Raw genomic sequence first — 21,795 nt, forward strand, 5'->3', positions numbered from 1 at the left:
AACTGCACATTCACAGAGGAACAATTGACAGTATATGACGACCACTGACCATGGGTGGTAAGCAGGAACTGAAGGGTGGGCAGGATGGCCCTGCCTTTTTATACCTTCAGTTTGGACTGGGGCTGGGGGGATGGGGAAGCAACAAGGCAGAGATGTCATCACCCCTAGAGGTACTGCTAAGGAAATCACTTCAGCACCAGAGTACCCAAGGCACACACACTTAGTCTAATGGAAATATGCAATCACTTGAACAACAAGGAACTTTCTTTCCTCAGCTTATCTCCTCTGACCTGGCCAGTCCACCCCCTTCTCCTCTCCTGCCCAAAACTTCATGTGTGGCTCTCAGTTCCCACTCTGAGAGTCCTTTTAAAACTCCGACTTTGTCCTCTGTCTCAATCTGGTTTGGGAATTTTGCACTTCTGCACTCCTTGTGGACAAGTTGGGGGAAGTCCCCAGGTCTAGCCAGCCCATTGTAATTCAGGTGTTTCCATCTGAATAGGTGGTCTTTGAGTCCTAACAACATACTATTGACCCCTATCTGGAAAGGATGTAACACACCCTTGCCAGCAGTGGTGGACAAACAGATAGAGAGGCGTTCCACGATAAAGCAATTTCATAAAAACTTTGCAATACCAACCAGAATTCACAGGTTGTACAGATAGATTCCCTGAAGCACCAAACCTGCAAATAACTACTTTCCCCTCCCTCATATATGTAAATCACTCTTGTGCTCCTCCATTATTTCACTTCTCCCCCTTCCCTCAAACTCTTTCTTCCCTTGCTCTCCCAATTAATTTCACACTGCTCCAACCCCTGATGCTATCTAGATTTGGCAAGGATGCTGGGAGTAGGAATGAAACCTCATGACCCAACATAAATAAAGTCTGATGGTTCTTCAATCCTATCCCTCATTCATTTTGCCTTGTCTTCGCCCCATACTCCTTGGATTTAAACTATCCCTGACTCTAAGGGCCAGGACAGGAAAGGGAAAGTGGATTTCAGAATCTGAGTGTTGTTGGACAGTGAAATTTTGGAGATCAAGAAAAGAGAAATGTTAGGAAAATAGAGAACAATATAGGTAAGTTGGAGGAGAGAGAGCAAAAAAATTGGGAATGGGGGAAGTGCTGCATTAAGTTTGGATTAGTACCTCTCAGGGCTTATCCAAGCTGAACTGCAGTCTTTTGAGGTTTGACTATCACTAGCAGTTATTTAAACAGTACTTAAAGAATGGTACACAGACAGCTACACATGATATATTGCCAAGTAAGACTAACTGAGTGTCTTTTTTTAATACTATTAGTTTTTGTGTGTCACAAAGTTGTGTGCGTTACTATCTAATATTTATAATACATTTCACACAGTTCTGAACATTTAATGCTTGTCTAATAAAGAATCTCTAAAATAGAATTAATTTGGTTCAAAACATGTTTTGATGCACACTATCAAAAGAATGGTTTAAAAAAAATCCCACCCTTTTACAGAGTCTGTACAAGGGCAAGAGGGTGTTTACACAGGAATTTAGCCAGGAAGCACTGTGTTTTTCACAGATATGGTCATTTAGGGAGGGTTTCTCCTCCAATATTTATAAGCTCTTCCTTTTCTCGTACCCACACTTAGTCAGACCGATACACCAGAAATGCTATCCCTAGTTAAAAAAATATTTCATACACTATGGCACAATGTTTTTTAAATAAGAAACTTCACTTTCTTTTAGGTAAGCACTTTGACACTTAAGGTTATTTATAGATATTTCACATAGTAAAGTGAGGTCTACTGCAATAAATGTAGTAAACCTGTTAAGGAAAATGTGAGCTGCAGGATACTTTCACAGTGAATCATTAGCAAAATCCACATAAGTAGTTCACCATTCATAATTTTGTAGCGAAATGCAGTATTGTTTATTAGCAGGCTTCATGCAAATCCTCATGGGAAACAAGATCTTATCACTTTATTTGTATGTGCTTCTCTGCATCTTAAGTTGCTGCCTAAGATCCCTTAGGATCATGTGAGGCTAGGTTATATCTGAGAGCTCTGTGCTGTAGTGCTGTATGTAAGCTTAGCAGCTGGGTAGTGTTATGGTAGCTGCTTTCCTGTGCTAAGCTGATTTACTTGTTTAAGGTCTGACCTCATCATCCTGTCAGTATGGATTCCCACCTATACAGTTAACAGCAGCTTAGCATCGGCTTGAAGTGCTAGCAGTATATTAGTCAGAAAAAAAGAGGGCTACTGGTATTTGTTCCTTTGTTGTCTTTTCTTAAGAAGAGGTGCTGAAACACAAGAGATAACAAAGAATCCATTTCCTTTCTAAAAGAATAGGCTTTTGTTCTTTTTTCCTGCAAAAATGTCAGTTTCTGGAAAGAAAGAGTTTGATGTGAAACAGATCCTAAGGCTACGCTGGAGGTGGTTCAGTCACCCCTCTCAAGGTTCCACAGGCACTGGAGGCTGCCTTCAGGAAGGATATGAGCATAGAGGGACACCGGTTCAGAATAGGTTGAAGAGCCACTCTCGGGACAGAAATGGGCTAAAGAAAAACAACAGTCCTGTTCACCACAATATACTGGCACCAGTGCCAGGTCCAACCCCTGTGCACCACCGATCTATTCAAACCTGGCATCAACAAAACCTCATAGAACAGCTGCGAGCAAATGAGGATATCCCCAAAGCAAGCACAGAGGAAAATTGTGTCAAAGAAGATTCAAGTAAAAATATACAGGAGTTGCAGATGATCACAGACGAAAATACAGATGAATCCACTGAGAGGTAGGAGTTTTAGATGTCTGTCCTGTGAAAGCTATACTCCAATCCAAATATTCCTAAATAATGTCTTTGTTTTTAACTAGAGTTGCCTTCTACATTCCTTGAACTTGCACTGTAAAATACAGATGTGACTGATAAAGAATATTTATAAACAAAAAAGTGTTCAAAATGAACCTGAGCCTTGCCATGCATTTTTTATATATTTTATGCTTCGCATTTTTCATTTTTGAGATCTAGCTCCTAATGAATAAGATCTGTCACTGTCTCCTTTGTTACTGCATATAGCAGCTCCAAAAAGCATGTCAATTTGTTGCCCTAATTTGTTATGCATAAAAACAATGAAAAACGATCCATCACAAAACACAGTCCTCATTCTGATTTTATCAATAACTGCAACTTTGAGAAATGTAAAACGTTGGAGACGCACCCATTATGTTGTTGCCACCAGTCTGTTAGCATCTTCACTGCCCCTTTTTATTGCCCTCTTGATAAATATAATTAACCTTGAACCATGTGGAAAGGAACCTACTTGGCATGGCTTTGAAAATGTTCATTTCAAATTATATTACCTTCACAGCTAATTTGCTACAGTGAGAGACTAAATACTCTCTGCAAGCTCAGGTAATGAAATATTACTTACAGCTATGAGATCTTAATGCAGGAAGCTCAGGGTATGAGTTATTTTAAAATGTTAATATTGAGGGCTAAGATATTTATACAAGTCATTTGACTGAGGGTGACATGTAATATGCTTATTTTATTTTTGCTGATTTTTTCTAAGCAGATACCAACATTATTTACAATACCACATAAAATTAGATCCAATCAAGTGTATATTTTAACATGGCAATTTATTTGTTGTATTTTGTGGGTTTGCTATCACTCTACCAGGAAAATTTACACTAACGAAAATGCAAGACTAATTTACCTAGAGACAGTTTCTGTCAGTAAGACACAGTTGACAGTTTGTGTATTTTTAGCAGTTATTTGTTCAAATTGTGAAATCTGGCATATAGGACATCTGGCACATACAGACTTAAATATGTCTGTACAAAAGAAGATGCATTCTGAAATTTCTTAGCTTGAAACTTCATTTCAAGTAGCATCTTAGCAGGCAGTGTTTAGTATACAAATTAATCACAAAACAAAATCAAATAGGGAACAGTGTATATAAACAAGTCACTGAAGTTCTCAAATGCAATCAGATCAGATAAAATTAGGTGTATGCAGGTTAACTTGGTCAATCATTTGTAAGAGGTATGAAAAATCTAAAATATAAGGTCAGAACATATTTTGTTGAGATAATACTAGATATTTGAACTGTTATGAAAAAAAAAGTCAACATTTCCTAAAAATTAAGTCTAAGTATAAATTTGCTGAGAAAGTATGTGAATGAAAACACTGCCAACAAGAAATGTATTGAATCAGAGAAGTGTCCACTGACTTTTGTGAAACTACTGACCATCAAATTTAAAAAAAAAAACTATACATTTTGACATTCTGTCCCTCTGAAGTGAAAAAAAAAACAACAAATGATCAAATTCAATTAGAGAAGTTATTAAGGATCTGTCTCTCAAAACAATATAGTCACAATATTTACCCTTTTGTATATGAACATTCTATCATAATGTGACAAAATTCTGTGACCTAACATTTCAGCCAATGAGTCATTTCAAGAATCTGTAAAAGTACTAAAGTCTACTTCTTTCTTAAAAAAAAAAAACCCTACATAAAAATATACTGCATATGTTAGTATGTGCACACAGCGAAAACAAATCTCTCTTGACCCTTCTCCTTTTACACTCTTGGAAAAGTTTTATACTGAGATTATCAATTTTTTACAAATATAAGCCTCTTATGAAATAATACAGCTATTCAAGCTAGTGGTTTTTCCACAGAAATATTAAGAAAAGATTCTGCTTTGTTTTATGTTTTAAAAAAGCCAGTTAAACTTGAAAATATAAAATCTAACTTCAAGGGTGGAGGAATAACTTAAAATAAGTTTTAATACATACAAGCAATCTTACTTTAGCTCCCATATCTCAATTTCCATCATCAACCCCCCCCCCGTATGTTATTTCCATGCCATACAACACTATACACAAACCACACACACTAATTCACATTGTCATTGCAAGAGTAGACGTTAAATACTAGGTGCACTACAGTTCATAACAAATACAAAGACAAAGTCTTTACTATGTTACCAATAGAGGTTGTTGCTGTCATAAACTGACCCATACATTTTCTGCTCTCTAATGCTCTAGTTGTTCAGTTACCTATGAAAGCAGTCATCTTAAACCACAAAGGACTTGATTTTTCCCCAGAGATGTTAGAAAGCCATGATTTTAACTGGAGTCACTGGGAACCGCCAATGCTCAGGACTTCTGAAATATCAGTCCCACTCAGTCTTCTGGATCTGCTTAATACATCTTACTACACTGTTAAAACTATGGCAGATTACCACAGCCATACACTCTAAATTTCACATCCGCGCCTGAATCCATACAAAAGTCGTTCTCAACCATATCTCTTGTTTTAGGAGTGTAATGCCTCCACAGAAGTGTCTTGCTGCCATACTCTTTAAGTGTGCACCTGGAATCACTATACTATAGCCATGGGATCACTATACTATAGTAGGTAGCAATCAGGAGGTATGCACAATCCCAGTATTCAAAACACAGAAAGTGTAAGTACCATGATTTCTCTAATCATCCCTCTGCTCCTCTCTAGATTCCAGCTACAAATAGGGCTTCTGACGCTAAAGAAGAGGGGAGGAGTTCTAAGGGTCACTTTGACCATACCAGAGTCAGTAAGAACTCTATGATAAATGGGAAAGGACAGGAAACCAGGTCGAAACCTTTACCATAAACAGACTTTTGAAACCACTACCATTTGACAGTGTAACTCTTCCTAATGGATAGGTTTTGAGACTTTAATATGATTGTCTTGGTCTCAGAAAAAAAAAAAAAAAGATATCTTGTTTTAGAAATCCAGCAGCCATGACATCAGAGGAAAGTACTGACTCAGAAGAAAACTCAGTGGATCATTTCTGGAGAGAGCAAAAAAGCTCCAAGAAACTATTCTGCCATGTCCATATTTGAGAACCAGTTGAGTGGCTCAATTCCAACAAATTTATTTAGAGCCTGGACTCCTTAGCTCTCCCAAGACCATGATTAATAAAAGGCCCAAGATGTGGTCTCCAACCTGGACTGGCAACATTTGTGTCTGTCATTATCAGAGGAACAAGCTCAGAGAACCATTCCCTTCGAGATATCGTCTGGCAGTGTCCTAGTAGAGGGTCTTTGATCTGCTAACGGAGAAACACTATAATGTCCAAGCTATCAACGCTTGGTTTGCATACTGATTTCAATTATACTTGTAAGAGTTGCATCTGCAAATCTGTAGAAGGGACAATAAAGGTGCAGTCAGCCATCAAGCCTAGCAATGACAGATAAAAATCTCACTGGCCTTCTATTGTGTCCACGGTCTGGATGAGATCTTGGAATCTGTCCTTGGTTCGAATTTAGCCCTTATATTAATTAAAACCTGAGTTGGTGCCAAGGTAGATCTTGTATTTACTCACAGAGATCTTTGAAGAGGAATCAAGTCTGTGACAGGCATGAACTTCTCCAGTGCAATATTGGGGATTGTGGCCAATCATATAGATATACCTGGAAGATGGTATGATGCAGATAAACTGTAAACACCACCAAACACTTGCCGCTTGATTGAAAGTCAGTGGAAGCCTTTCCAGGGACTTCACTGGTCTTTAAATTAAGGCCCTGGTGAATACTACTGCTATCTCAGACATGCTGGCAGACTGTCATGAACCAAAGGTATTCCTCTGGCAACTATTGCCTGAACTGCTGAAACCACCTCTTATGGAATCTAGGTGAAAATTTCCTGCAAAAAACAAATGGACTCAAACCTGAAGTTCTGGCCAGGGTGTTTGAAGCTTTCATCTTTTCCTAAGGACTCATCTGTCTTCTAGTTGTAAAGGTCTGTGCCTACAGAAGACAGTAATAATCTTCAGCCTTGGGCCTCAGAAAGACCACAATTCCTTGAGGCAGTCAAGCCCTGAGAGAGAGATGGCAGTGACGCCAGAGAGATCAAAGGAAGTCCCGAGGGAACATTTGGACACATAAGAATTTCTTTTCCATTCCTTTTTTCTGGAATGTTCTGGGCTCAAGAGACAGCTTTGTGTCATGTAGATAAATATATTTCCAAACCTATATAGATATATCTACAACAGCTGATAATTGGTATTTCTCAATCTCAGGAACCCTAATTTATTCAATAAGCAAACTCTTTCAAAGTACGTGGAGGCACCTGTCTTCAAGCAGACAAATACAATAAAATGCTTGGTATTTTTAGGCCAAGCTGTTTTTGAGACACTATGAGCCAAAAACACTAGGGAGCTTTCCAAAAAGCTGAGAAGATAATACCTAATTTTTAAAAAGGTTAGCATCTCTAAAATACATGGTAAAATTTTCCTTACACTTTAAAAATAAATATCTATTCTGGCATCAGAATCTATATGGACAGTCTTATTTTAATTTGGCAAAATTAGGGGGAAGGGCACTAACAGATTTTAACAGAAATTTAGTTCTAATGTCAGATATGGACAGAGATAAAATGCAGAAGTGAAAGTCTGATAAATGGAGGCTACTTACATTATAGAAGTCAAGTTTTTGAGGGGAAAAATATACATACATACATAATAGTATACCAGAAGGGTGATTAGAGAAGGGAAAATGCAAAGGCTGCTTAGATTACACACTAATTGGAAGACAGATTAAAATTAACAAAATAGACTATCGAAGAGTGATCCCTGTAGAAAACCAAAAATTGACTAAACAAATAAATTCCAGATAATATTTTGTAGGCAACTTCCCACATCAAACCAATATATAACCTGGATATTAAATATCTGTTAGCTATATTTTTTATGAAAACATTAATCTGGAATTGATGCCTGATAGATGTGACTATGTATCTGGATCTGTGGAAGCATACAGTATCTACAAAGCAGAGATGTATTATTCCACACCACCTGTGTATTGTTTAACACTATATTCATCTAGGTTATTGTACAGTATATGAGAATTAGAATTAACTGTGGTATGCAAGATATCACAGCTATTTCCATTTTTCAGCAGAGAGAGAACTGTGGTGTCTATGATATCACTATGTGTTACCTATGGGTAAATGTGAACACTGTCCAGGTATGGGGCTTTTGAAAAATCTCAGCCTTGGAAATTTAGATGTACAACTCCCATTAATTTCAGTAGGAATTTTCCCTCTAAATTGTAAGGTGGTTTTGAAAGTATTAGTACTGGTGTATAGTATGGTGAAGTATATATTCAGTAGGACTCCTTTCTCTATTGAGGCAATGTATTTTCTGTAGTTTCCATTTACAATTTTCAGTTATGTCTGGTAATTCATTTTGAAAGATTTTGAAGTTTCTGAGATTCCACTTGAGGAAATGTTGAGAGGATAGTCTGAAGTATCTTATAAGAAATGTGTAGTAGATTTCTTGTTTAAGACTGAAAACTCATTTAAATGTCAGCTACGAATGCCATCCACACAGAGAAACTTTATTACAAATCTTATTCTTCACTCTCCCTAATAGACATCTATCTATACTGTAGGGCAGTAGACCCTTCATATATTATCTATTACAGTGAGGGTATCTCTCTCATAGCTACTCAGAAGGGGGTGAATCCCATCACAGGTTGAAAAGGGAAAGTTAATTATAGCACAGGTGCAATCGATGTACCTAATGAAATGCATCTCAGCCACAGAGTGTGGGATAAGATTCATTAGGTGATAACTTCATGGACACTTGGCTGTGTTATGTGTGAAGAAGACTATCTTAGACCACTTGAGAGCAGAGCCTTTCCCAAAGGGCAATGCCTATTGACTTGATGACATGGTGGTTGCATCCTGATAGGAACTCATTGGATAAAGTATCTGAGTGAATAATTTTAGAACAGTTTTAATGAGTCTTGCCTGCTGGATCCCAAAGTTGGGTCGAAAGGTTTTGGCCGTGCTCCACCAGAGAGGTTATAGAGATGAAAGAGGCCTATCTAGATGCTGAGGTCATTGAACAGCTCAAGAGATGGGCAAAGCTAAGGGTCAAGAGAGGAGGAATGAAGGGGAACCCCAAGCCCCAGAGGGCAAAGGCAACACATGAGGAGAAAAATTTCTAGACAGTTCTAAGTCCCAGGGACAAGAGGAGCTAGCAACACCTCAGAAGTTCCCATAAACCCATTACGGACCTTCAGGCAGCAATCAAGAACGCCCTGTGGTCTGTTTTTGTAATAGCCAGTATGGCTATATAAAAAGAAACTGCCCTCATATGGAATGCAGTTACCTGGCATGCTATTATAGCCTTGTTTGTGGACTGGGAGGTTCCCATAATAGGGTTGAACCCTACCATAAACCATTAGATTAGGGAACTGGTAATAAAATCTTCTAGACTAACGGAATACGACTCTGACTGCTGGTTAATCCAGGGCAACAATAATAAAGGTGGGGAGACACTTGCTGGTACACATTTCCTGTATGCATGGTGAGATTCACATGTACCTGATTGTGGAGGTGGACATTGAAGTATGAGGTCAGCAGGGCCAGCTGAGGGTTGAGGTGGTAAGGAACCTCTCCTGGTCTGTAATTGTTGGCCAAAACTAGTGGTGTTTCATGACCCTCATACAACACAAGATATCATTGAGCTGATAGATGACAAGGTAATGCTGGCCCAGAAACCTAGGCTTAGGGCTGGTTAATCTTGCTGAATAGGCTGGAAGTAATCAGACACACCAGACAGGCTTGGCAATGCTGAAAGAGTCAAAGATGAGGTTTTCAGTTGTCTCCAAAGCCTGGAGATGCAATTAAGAGACCAGACAGCTTATGCAAGAGATGTTGAAAGGACAAACAGGAAGCTTTAAAGCATCTTTAATGCCTGGCCATACAATTACAAAAGGTGAGGTGAGAGGTGGAGGAAGTGAAGGCCTCCTGGCAGAAGGTTATGATGGAAGAAAAGAAATAGGAACAGGAACTGATCCAAACCAAGATGGAGCTGGACCATATATCAACTGTTCAAAGAGGGGCTGGATATGTTGTGGGTAGCAAAATAATTTGGACCCTTCAACCCAGGAACAAGCACCCGTGGGCTTGAAAAAGAAGGAAATTGGGTAGACCTCTGGGAAAAGGATGCCCTCAGTGAGAAGACAGAGGAGGCTGCACTAATCACAGAACCGGATTCTCACCTTGGAGAGACACCAGAAAAGGATGAGGGGAAAGCTCAGGGTACACAGATTGTTGACTGTTGATCAGGCCATACAAAAAGTCACAAGACAAAGAACAGCTGGAGGAATACTATCAAAAGAGTCTGCAAGAAAAAAAGATCTATGGGTTATGTGGGTGCATGAACTAAAGGAAGAACTAGAACAGGAATTTGGACCAGCACAGTAACCTCCAAAGAGTACCCCCAATGGGTACTGTTTAAAGGAGGAGGAGGAGGTAATGTGTGATGGGATAAAAACAATCACAGTCTGGAAAGAGGTTAATTATGAAATGGATGCAATAGATTACTTAATTAATTATATCTCAACCACAGGGTGTGGGGCTGGAAGGTATTGGGTGATAACTTAGTGGACACGGAGGCCCCAGAAAAGGCACGAAAATTCTCTCTGATCAGAGAAGCCACAGGGAGCAGACAAGATCCTATGAAAGGCTGAAGTGCCAGAGGCTGTTGAAGGCTGGAAGATCTAAGAGGCTTCATACCAGAGCTGGAGAGAGGCAATGGAACCCCAAGAAAGGGGTTATGCACCAGACCCAGAAGAGAGATTGATTCTCTTCAGGACTTTAGACTGTACTGGGACATCTGTTGCCCCAGAAGGGGGTTAGTTAGGCAACTTCTCAGCTAGAGGACTGAGTGGTGCACAAAGAAAGATGAATTGCAGGGGGCACCAGAGACAAAAATCCCTGCAAAATCACACCCTGACACAAGGGGGCACACTGGAGGTGAGTATGGTAGACAAGCACTACAGTTCTCTTTCTTTTTTGAATAAATATCTGATATTATCAGATAAAAGCCTCAGCTGACATTTTTCAGGTAGGAACATTATGAAAGAATTATCCATTTGATTGTTGCAATATCCCAACAGGTTGGGAGAGTGTAGAATATTAAACAATGGAAAATAAATCAATTAGAGTTCTCTGGTCCTAATTGCCAGTTCAGAGTAATATCATTTTGTCTTAGTTAATGTGGCATTTGCCAGTGGCACAGTCTGTCACATTTCTTATTAATAAAGGACCCTTTTGGGGATGCTTTCACACTACACACTCATCACGGCCATATACATTTTGCAACAGACATTCAGTGACACATGATGTCATTTTAATTTCTCAGGAGCAAAAGATCAGTTCCTATCAAAAAGGATGAGAGTTGATAATTTCTTTGAAAAGAGAACATATGATTTTATTTTTTTTTAAACTGAGCATATTCAGGCCAAAAAAATCCTCTTTACTGAGAATACAACTCTGAGTATTGAACTTAAACTTCTAGACTGGTTAATAATGCTTGATAATAAATAAAAAGAAAAATTGATGAGTTAATTGAATATAGCACTCAGGAATTAAGACAGTATTGTTCTGTAAAATGTCATTATTTTAGTTATTTGAGCAGGCTACTCAGTAACTGTCTCAATGCAGAATGTGAGAAGAATAAAAATGACAAGGCACTCACCTTCCAACCTTAACTAGAACATGGATAGACCATGATATATTTATTAGAACAGGTGAGCAACTACTGTGTTCAATATGCTTCATCAGGAGACTAGTTCCCTGCCAAGAGTAAAGAGTCAGACTTGTAAAACAATTTCCTGATGCTTCAGGCAAAGTTTAGAAACTACTATTGCTAATCTCATCCAGCAGCAACCTTTATTTTTAAATGAAGCCATTAGCTGTTCTATTTTATCCCATGCTTTCTCTGAACTTCTAGTGTTGTAAAGGAAACCTTTCAACACTATTTGACATACTCACTAATGTAATAAAGAATGCTAAAAATGTGGCTAGACAAGAAATAGTTTGCCTCTGATCTTCATCAAGAGCTGAAAACTGATTTTAAAAGCGTTTACTGGATGTGAGGCAAGCTACATGTTACAGTCATTTAAGACAGAGGAAGAGGTTTGGAAAACAGCATAAATAAAATGGAAGGCTTAAGATTCTGAACACAATGCTTTCATCATTTCTAAGTGAAAAAGGAAACTCTAAACTATACCAAAGGTCTAACTATTATATTGGAGAAAAATTATAGAGTTTGCAGAAGATGGAAGTTCCTTTTCAAAAAGGATTTTAAGATTTCAAAATGTGGCTTCATTCCAACCGAACAACCCCCCCAAATTTAGAAATTCTCTGTAAAGGAATATTCAGGGGAAAAAATCATTTTGGGTCAAAACATTTCGTTTTCACAAAATCAAAGTCATTTCAGAGCAAGAAGACAAAATGTTTCATTCTGCAAGTGTGAAAGGGAGCTGCAGTGGGAGGTGGGAAATAGGGACTGTGCAGAGCTAGCTTCCCTTCCTGATCTCAGAGCAATGGTACGAATTGTTGGCATAAAGGGTACCTTATATATAGGGCCCTACCAAATTCATGGTCCATTTTGGTCAATTTTACAGTAATAGGATTTTAAAATTAGTAGATTTCATTATTTCAGATATTTAAATCTAAAATTTCACAGTGTTGTAGCTGTAGGGATCCTGACCCAAAAGGGAGTTGGGGGGGGGAAGTCACAAGGTTATTGTAGGGGGGTTGCAGTACTGCTACCCTTACTTCTGCGCTGCTGCTGGCAGCGGCACTGCCTGCAAAGTTGGGCGGCCGGAGAGCAGCAGCTGCTGGCCAGGAGCCCAGCTCTGAAGGCAGTGCTGGTGCCAACAGCAGTAAGGATGGCATGGTATGGTATTGCCACCCTTACTTCTGCACTGCTGCCTTCAGAGCTGGGCCCTCAGCCAGCAGCTGCCGTCCTCTAGTTGCCCAGCTCTGAAATAATGGTGGCAATACCATGATTCTCCCCACCCCACCCGCAACCCCCTTTTGGGTCAGGACCCCAGTTTGAGAAATGCTGGTCAGGGTAAAAGTACAAAAAAGACCATATTCCATGGGGGACACCAGATGTCATGGTCCATGATGTGTTTTTCACAGCCGTGAATTTGGTAGGGCCCTACATATACACTCTAGTAACCCTTGCTTTGATACACATGAATGGCCATGATCTGGCCCTTGCTTTCTCTTTCCTCTTCCCCTCCCCCCGAGAACTGTGAAAAAGTTCTTAATATTAAGTTCCCTTACCGAGATAAGACATTTTTGCTAAAAATCATGTGCAAATATAAATAAGTAAAGAAAAATGCATTGGTGAAATTTTATAAACTGAGAATAAAAATAAAATTAAAGTAAGTATTAGAAGAAGCGTGTGGTCAGAATTATTCTGGAGGTTTCTGGAAATCTATAGCACTGAATGACAAACCTACTCTTTTGGTAAATTTGACACCACGATTTTCAAGCTTCCTTTTTATGAATTAGTATTTACCTTTTCTTATAAGTTTTCAACGCTTGCCTCTACAAATAGACTGTTCACTTGAGTCTCCAGTGTTGTTGTGCTTGTGTCATACATAACAGGGTACGCTTTCAGAGTGATGCACTGTGTTTTAGCCACATAACTGCCTTCAGTATTCTCCATGTACCATATACAAAAGGATGTTCAAGCAAAGACAGTCATACTCCTCCAATTGGCTAAGCCTCTCAAAAGAATTTTTACACTGAACAATTTACATGACCCCATGAACATGGCTCACTAATTAACAGATTAGTTTTAATAGGCTGGTATTAGAAATCCTTAATTGGAATTTTGTATATTCCTTTAAGTGAATGTTTTCAATTGCTCAAGGAAGAGGAAAAAGGAAATAAAGGAGGAGACTCCACCAGTCTTTATTTCTGATTGATAATTCCATTAACATTAGGAGCATAATATGCATACCATGAGATGGGTAAACTTCAAAGAAAGACGTGTACTACTTATGTACTTATGACTTGCGTCTGATGAAGTGGGCATTCACCCATGAAAGCTTATGCTCCAATACTTCTGTTATTCTTAAAGGTGCCACAGGACCCTCTGTTGCTTTTTACTTATGTATTGACTGCCAGTGGGTGTATAAATGCAACAATTAGTATACATATACAAAAACAAGTATAAGACTCAAATCTGTTCTTGAATTCAGATGTTCTACACCTCAAGGTAAATGTGCTGCCACTTCATTAAAATAGACATGCTAACTTGCATCACTATAAAAAATTGTCAAAATGTGTCTGCAATTACTTAAAAATATCCTCCTCAAAATCAGTAACTCTGGGACCAAAATCTCTAAGTCTAAAAAAAGTTATGAGAAGGTAACCTGTATAATTTTGCACAATACCATTGACCTACAAGTGTTAACATATCTAACCAGTCTTTGCAATCACTGCAGAAAACCAGGCTATCTGAAATATGTGCCTTTTTTTTGCTAAAACCACTAAGTGCTATCAAACGAAGGTCTGGAAAACCCAAGAAACTTTGAGGAAACAAGTGCATCATGTGAGTCTGAAATGAAAGTACATTTTTAACATATGACCTGTTATTTGCAAGGAGCGGTTTTCCACTTTGCAGGAATACTCACACAGACAGAACTCAAGGAAATGTCAGTTTCTTGTGATTTTTTCCTCTCTATACAGTATCTCAGATTATATAAACAGAAAATAATTTTAACATTGGAAAACCACTGTCCAAATAGAGCCAAATCCTAGCCTTATTTGGCAGCAAGAGGCACAGTACCCACTTTCTGACAATATAGCTATTGACCACACTGAACAGACTAATCTTAATGAGGGTTGGGCCAAGTGCAGAATAGGGCCCTAAAGTTTTGAGATCAGAATCTGATGAACAGCTTGAATGGAAGGGAAACTCTTCCTACCTCTCCACTTGAGCAATCCTCTACAGATCCTGTCCCTTTCCCTTTCTTGTGCTATAGCTTTCAAAGCTCAGCAACACCCAGTTAAACTTGCTTGGGAAGAAAGAGAAAAGCCTAGGAATGTGGAGTGAACAAAAGAAGAAAAGAAAAAAAAATTCATTGGGGAGGAGTTAGAGACTATTGGGGGTGAAGTCTTCCCTAATGTTGCTAGAACCCCAGGTGTTACATTTCACTTCCACCCTAGGAAGGAGACAGAGCTGACTGAAAGTATATGAGTTGTGTGTCAGCCATCGGGTTGGGAAGGAGTCTTTCTGGAGCATCTCCAAAGAGCACAGAAGAAATATACAAGTCTTGAGTGCTCTGCCTTATGGAGGCAGAAATCATAGATATGGTTAGGCACTTAGTGAATCACATCTAGGTGTGGATGTTGACCAACAAAGTTAAATTATATTTTGTTCTAAGGCTCAAATTCTATCTCCTCTATTTCTGTAGTGGTAGAATGTAAAGGTCCAGGAGGCAGGCAGTCTGGCATAGTGGTCACAGCTGGGTTGAGGCCTGCACACCAGGTCGCTAAGCAGAGGTAGGAAGAATCACAAGAGCCAGATCCTGTAAGCAAGAATCAGGGTCAGAGTCAGGCCAGAGTTGTTGACAGGAAGTAGCACCAGGCTGGAATCAGAAGGCAAGAGTTAGAATCAAGCTAGAATCAGAGACTAGAGATCAGAGGCAGTACCAGGCTAGAATCAGGAGGCAGGAATCAGGGTGAGAGTCAGGCTGGAGTCAGAGATCGGAGATCAAAGTCTGGCATTGCAGCAAGCAAAGTCTGTGTAGTTGCCCAGATAACTTCCTGGGGCAACCCATGGAGTTAAATAGGGCACTAGTTACTTCCAAATCACTGGAAGGTCCTCAGTCCATTGGTTAGAATGCTCCCATTAGTATAAGTTCATAGTCCAGAGGCTAGAGCAGAATAGAGGCTGGAGCAGGAAAGAGGCAAAATGGAGGTGTTTCCAGGGCCTTTTATAGTTTCTGCTATGTTGAGGGAAACCCATTGTTTCAAACAAAGCCCTCAGCATAGCTGGTGGAAAATTAGAGGTAAAATATGGGAGATTGGAGTCACATGGGCAAGTCACATGTCCCTGCATAGTTTCACTTAGTCATAGCAGGAAAGTCCATTTTCTGTAGATAGGTGTCTCCCATGGTCCATTGTGAGTTAAGTGTCCCTTGATGAGCCAATTAATTTGAATAGTCCCTTCAGGATGTGCAGGCTGAATACCTTGTGGGCCCAAACATTTGAAATATAGGTATAGAGCCAATACTCATGATTTCAAATACAAAAATTATAATGCATACAAATAGCATAATCATATTCAGCAAATCATAACCTTTCCATAGACATCTTACATGCCACATTTTGTACATGATTTGTTGCAAATATATAACAATGGTTGCAACAATCATCTATATAGTCATATTTTAATCAGATAACGTCACAGTAGGAGAATAGGGTGGAGATGGGAACTAAGTATGAGGCTAGTAAAAAGCAGCAACTAACCAAACATTGAGCATAGGTTAAGAGTAACACTGTCCCACAGCCCCTAGAATTGCACTAAAGGAAAATCCCCTTTACGTAATTTAATTTCTGAGAGGCAAAAGTGGTAGAATTAAGGCAGAGACAATTTAACAGGAACAAATGTAGCTAGATAGGCAGGGCAAGAACCAAGGGTAATGTTGGAAAATGAGAAGCAGATCATTCCCTCCCGCATGACAACCAATGGAAAGGGATTTCTTTGATAAGATTCTCCTGTAACATACTGCTAAGCTGGTGGGGTTCACTCCTATGTAAAAGTCACTCCAAACCTACTGGATCCCAGGAACTCCCAGAATGCCCTGTGCCTCTGCAGGGGGTTCGCCCTCCACAGCCCTCTGCTAACATAGCTCCAATGGAACTGTGAATTTCTGGCCATGATTTTTCTCTAAAGGGGTAGCCTTCAGAAAAATTAATAAATGTTACATTAACTTTTCTTTGTAACATTGTCAACAGACCTGAATGGCTGACTCAGCTTGTAAGTATTGACACAAGTGCTCTGGTGAATCATGTAAAGAATAAAGCTAATTTATTATCTGCCATTTCTTACCTTAGGAAACATGGGCCAGCACCAAAAATAGACAGCCAACCAAAACACATACCTCAGCTTGTTAACGCAGTCTGCATCACCAGAAAATACTAAGATTCAGGCCTCTGAGTCCCAACTTTGCTCCACCTATCTCCTGCTTAAGCCCCAGAGTGATTCACATTCAAGTGCTTGGCTATGACTACCCAGACACTTAGGAAATTAATTGGGGGAATGGAAGGGCTGCCTTGCTAGAGTGAGAGAAAGGATTTAAACAGGGGTTTCCCACCTCTCACGAGAGGTGCTCTAGCCCCTGAGTCATGAGATAGTCTGCTGGGGGACTCTTCAGTCTCTACCCTTGCAGCTGCTCCACAATGTATAACTAACAGATGAGTGATTGGAGCAGAGAGACTGGACCTGGGTTTTCCCACCTCCCTGGTGGGTCCTCTAAACATTGGACTGTACAGTCATTCTTTCCTTCTCTTTATCGCTCTCTGTGGTGCAACAGCTACAGTAGAACCTCAGACTTACAAACACCTTGGAAATAGAGGTTGTTCATAACTGTGAAATGTTCGTAACTCTGAACCTTATGGTTTTTTCAAAAGTTTACAGCTTTGAAACCTTACTATGCAGAAGAAAAATGCTACTTTCCCTTGATTTTTTTAGTACACCTCTACCCCAATATAACGCTGTCCTCGGGAGCCAAAAAATCTTACCGCGTTATAGGTGAAACTGCATTATATCGAACTTGCTTTGATCTGCCAGAGTGCGCAGCCTCCCCCTCACCCCTGGAGCACTGCTTTACCGTGTTATATCAGAATTCATGTTATATTGGGTCACGTTATATCGGGGTAGAGGTGTAGTTTACATTTAACACAGTACAGTACTGTATTAGCTTTTGTTCCTTTGTCTCTGTTGCTGCCTTAATTTGTACTTCTGGTTCCAAATGAGGTGTGTGGTAAACTGGTCAGTTTGTAATTGTGGTATTTGTATTTAAATATATATTTAGGCCATAAAGAAGCAAGAGAGAGAGTGAGAGTATGTACTTTTGTGGATCCCATGCCTTTTGACTATGTACATTTGGGTCTTAAAATCAAAACTGTTATGGCCTATTCCAAGTTTTGTTGTTGACCTGCTCTATAAACTTGAACAAATAATCCAAGTTCTCTGTGCCTCAGTTTACCCATGTTAAAGGTAAGTATCAATTACCTACCTGTCAAGGACAATGTAAAGCTTAATCAGTGTTTGCAAACACCCATGATTTTTGCATGAAAGATGCTATACAGGAGCAATGTACCACTTTGCTTCAAAGGTCATTTTTCCCATGACATTATCTGGCACAAAAATCTCAGCTACACTATTTTACTATTACTACTGTTTAGATCATTGTATTGCAAGAGAAAATGTAACAGACAGTGGCAAAATTGGAGTGTTTTCATCAGAGAAAGAGGGCATGGACTGTCAACATTTGCTATGCTTCAGTCCCCCTTACAAGTTAGAAGTTAAGAGCAGAGGATGCCAATCTTGCAAAGTGCTGAGTATTTTCAATGCATATTGATTTTAATGAAAGTTGTGGAAATTCAGCACCTTTCAGAATTGGGCGATACATACCTGGATGTAAATGATAACTGATGTGTAAACCACTGAAAGGTAAGAAATCTTAAGTGTGGAAGAAAAGCTATTCTCAGATCTTTCATATGGTGTGTGTTGCCAGGGAAACCTTTTTTTTTTTTTTTTTTTTTTTTAAACACAATATGAATTTAGCACAGATGCTCCGCAGGCTCTGTGTATGTTATCATTTTAGATTGCACCGGAATATTAGGAATTATATATATATATATATAGAGAGAGAGAGATTCTCATATGAATTTATATATGAATTATATATTCTTAAATATTTATTGTTTGAATATGTATCTGATTAATTATATTTTACCCATGTCCTGTATTTGCAGGGGATCTCTCTTGTGTTTTGTCTCATTTGACACATTCATTGTGATTTTCTTGCATCTGGGACACAAGCTTAACTTTAAATGCATTTTTTTTAAAATATCAGGCTGCAGTTCTGAGTTTACACAGCAAAAGTATTCACTCAGAGTTTCTTAAAATCTGATCCATACAGGTTCTGCATTTTAGATTATAAAATGTTGGGGGCAGTGATCTTATCTTTGCATGTTTGTACAGTGTCCAGTATAGTGGAAATAAGTCCACCTCTGGTGTCCAGACATTATAGTGGATGTTGAAAGAGTAGACAGTGTTCAGAGAACAGCTAGAAATGATTTGTGTTCTGAGACAACAAAAAAGCTCCTATCTTTACCTTCAATAATAATATAATAAAGTGCATCTAAGACTGTCATGTTAATCCATAATCTGATAAATTCCATGATGGGCAGTTACCTGCATTGACAAATTGCTCATAAACTCTAGAGTTGTTTTATTTTGTTTGTTAGTTAAATCTATAACATTACAAAAAGTTCTTTACTGATAAAGAAATGAAATGAGACGAGTGTCACTAAAATAAAAATTGTGATGATGTGTATATATTAGATTGGAACTACAATTTATAATGATGACAACAAAACTCACCAAATCTTAAGTAGTGCTATGTAATGTAGAAACTGGACAAATTGTTGTTTATTTGTGGACCATGCCGTTCATTAAAATATCATTGGATAACAGGTGGAGAAAGAAAGAGATGCATAGTTGTGCAGCTGTAAAGTCTCAGAACTACCAGAACAGCTTGAGGCTGGATTGGGGAGGAAGGGGGAAATTGATTCTTGCTATGAGGCAATCTAGTTGCTGTAGTGAAAGGCACCATTTAGTTATGAAGCAGACATCAGCCATTCCACACAAATTATTCCTAAATCATCAGATTCTATCTTTTCCGGTGCACCAATAATTCTGAGATTGAGAATTTTCTGCTGATTTCCCTGCTCTTCAGCTCTGACAGCTTCTTATAATTCAAAACTGATGTAAATATTAAACCAAAGCAGTACGAAGAATTTTAAATCTGACACACAAACACACACCGCTTTGTGTTGTACCTTGTCAGAAACATTCAATCTTTTTATCTACTCTACTAAAAAATATCCTGCCATATGTCTACTTCAGTATTTTGTACAGTAAATCCTTACATTTGGCAATAGCAATTTTCCCAGTTTCCTATTGTAGTAACCCAGGCAGTTATTGTTGCTCGACCAGACAAAGTCTCAGCTTGTGATAACAGTCCCTCTAGACAGGGAAGGTTATGGAGGGCAGGGGGAAAAAAACACAACAAAACAACCACCATAAGACTGCCAGGGACTTTTTTTTCTTTTTTCTTTCTTTTTCATACATTTCACCATACCTACATGAATCTTGAAGGAAAACTAATGGCTTTAGATCACATTTCTGTTAAAATATACAAATAAAGATGCTCCGTATGAAGCTTTCATGTGAGTCCTCTAAGCCATAGCACTCAGACACATGCTTTCCATTTATCCTTATGAGCAAATCACTATCTAGTTCAGTTACTAGTTAGATTTGTTTAAATTAAGGCTTCATTACACTGTTTTAGTTAGTGTTACAATGCATTCAAAACTGAATTTAACACAACCGGCCACAAACGTGAAGCAAGGTCTGGAACAACTGTGCAATCTGTTTAATAATTCAAGAGTATTCATTTGTCAGATATAAAGCTCCTATTTGTACTGCACAAAGTATAAGAACATAAGAACATAAGAACGGCCGTGCTGGGTCAGACCAAAGGTCCATCCAACCCAGTATCCTGTCTGCCGACAGTGGCCAATGCCAGGTGCCCCAGAGGGAGTGAACCTAACAGAGATCAAGTGATCTCTCTCCTGCCATCCATCTCCACCCTCTGACAAACAGAGGCTAGGGACACCATTTCTTACCCATCCTAGCTAATAGCTATTAATGGACTTAACCTCCATGAATTTATCTAGTTCTCTTTTAAACCCTATTATAGTCCTAGCCTTCACAACCTCCTCAGGCAAGGAGTTCCACAGGTTGACTGTACACTGTGTGAAGAACTTCCTTTTATTTGTTTTAAACCTGCTGCACATTAATTTCATTTGGTTGCCCCTAGTTCATATATTATGGGAACAAGTAAATAATTTTCCTTAATCACTTTCTCCAAACCACTCATGATTTTATATACCTCTATCATATCCCCCCCTTAGTCGCCTCTTTTCCAAGCTGAAAAGTCCTAGTCTCTTTAATCTCTTCTCCTATGGGACCTGTTCCAAACCCTTAATCATTTTAGTTGCCCTTCTCTGAACCTTTTCTAATGCCAGTATATCTTTTTTGAGATGAGGAGACCACATTTGTACACAGTATTCAAAATGTGGGCATACCATGGATTTATATAAGGGCAATAAGATATTTTCCGTCTTATTCTCTATCCCTTTTTTAATGATTCCTAACATCCTGTTTGCTTTCTTTGACTGCAGCTGCACATGGCATAGACGTCTTTAGAGAACTATCCACAATGACTCCAAGATCTCTTTCCTGATTAGTTGTAGCTAAATTAGCCCCATCATATTGTATGTATAGTTGGGGTTATTTTTTCCAATGCGCAGTATTTTACATTTATCCACATTAAATTTCATTTGCCATTTTGTTGCCCAATCACTTAGTTTTGTGAGATCTTTTTGAAATTCTTCACAGTCTGCTTTGGTCTTAACTACCTTGAGCAGTTTAGTATTGTCTGCAAACTTTGCCACCTCACTGTTTACCCCTTTCTCCAGACCATTTATGAATAAGTTGAATAGGATTGGTCCTAGGACTGACCCTTGGGGAACACCACTAGTTACCCCTCTCCATTCTGAAAATTTACCATTTATTCCTACCCTTTGTTCCCTGTCTTTTAACCAGTTTTCAATCCATGAAGGGATCTTTCCTCTTATCCCATGACAACTTAA

General features: G+C 38.9%; 1 protein-coding gene across 2 annotated transcripts in view; it reads left to right on the top strand.

The window, feature by feature from the left end:
* The first annotated feature begins 2,045 nt into the window (after positions 1-2,045).
* The window catches only part of KLHL4 (kelch like family member 4), an 87,616-nt gene continuing 67,866 nt past the window's right edge, over positions 2,046-21,795 (top strand). Inside the window, exon 1 of one of the 2 annotated variants that reach the window (XM_034782096.1) lies at positions 2,046-2,760. In XM_034782096.1, the coding sequence (XP_034637987.1) occupies positions 2,342-2,760 (419 nt within the window). In that variant the 5' untranslated portion in view covers positions 2,046-2,341. The remainder of the gene's footprint in view (positions 2,761-21,795) is intronic. The other variant, XM_034782097.1, reaches the window with a different exon arrangement.

This window comes from Trachemys scripta, chromosome 9 (assembly GCF_013100865.1).
Source record: "Trachemys scripta elegans isolate TJP31775 chromosome 9, CAS_Tse_1.0, whole genome shotgun sequence".
Taxonomy (NCBI): Eukaryota; Metazoa; Chordata; order Testudines; family Emydidae; genus Trachemys; species Trachemys scripta.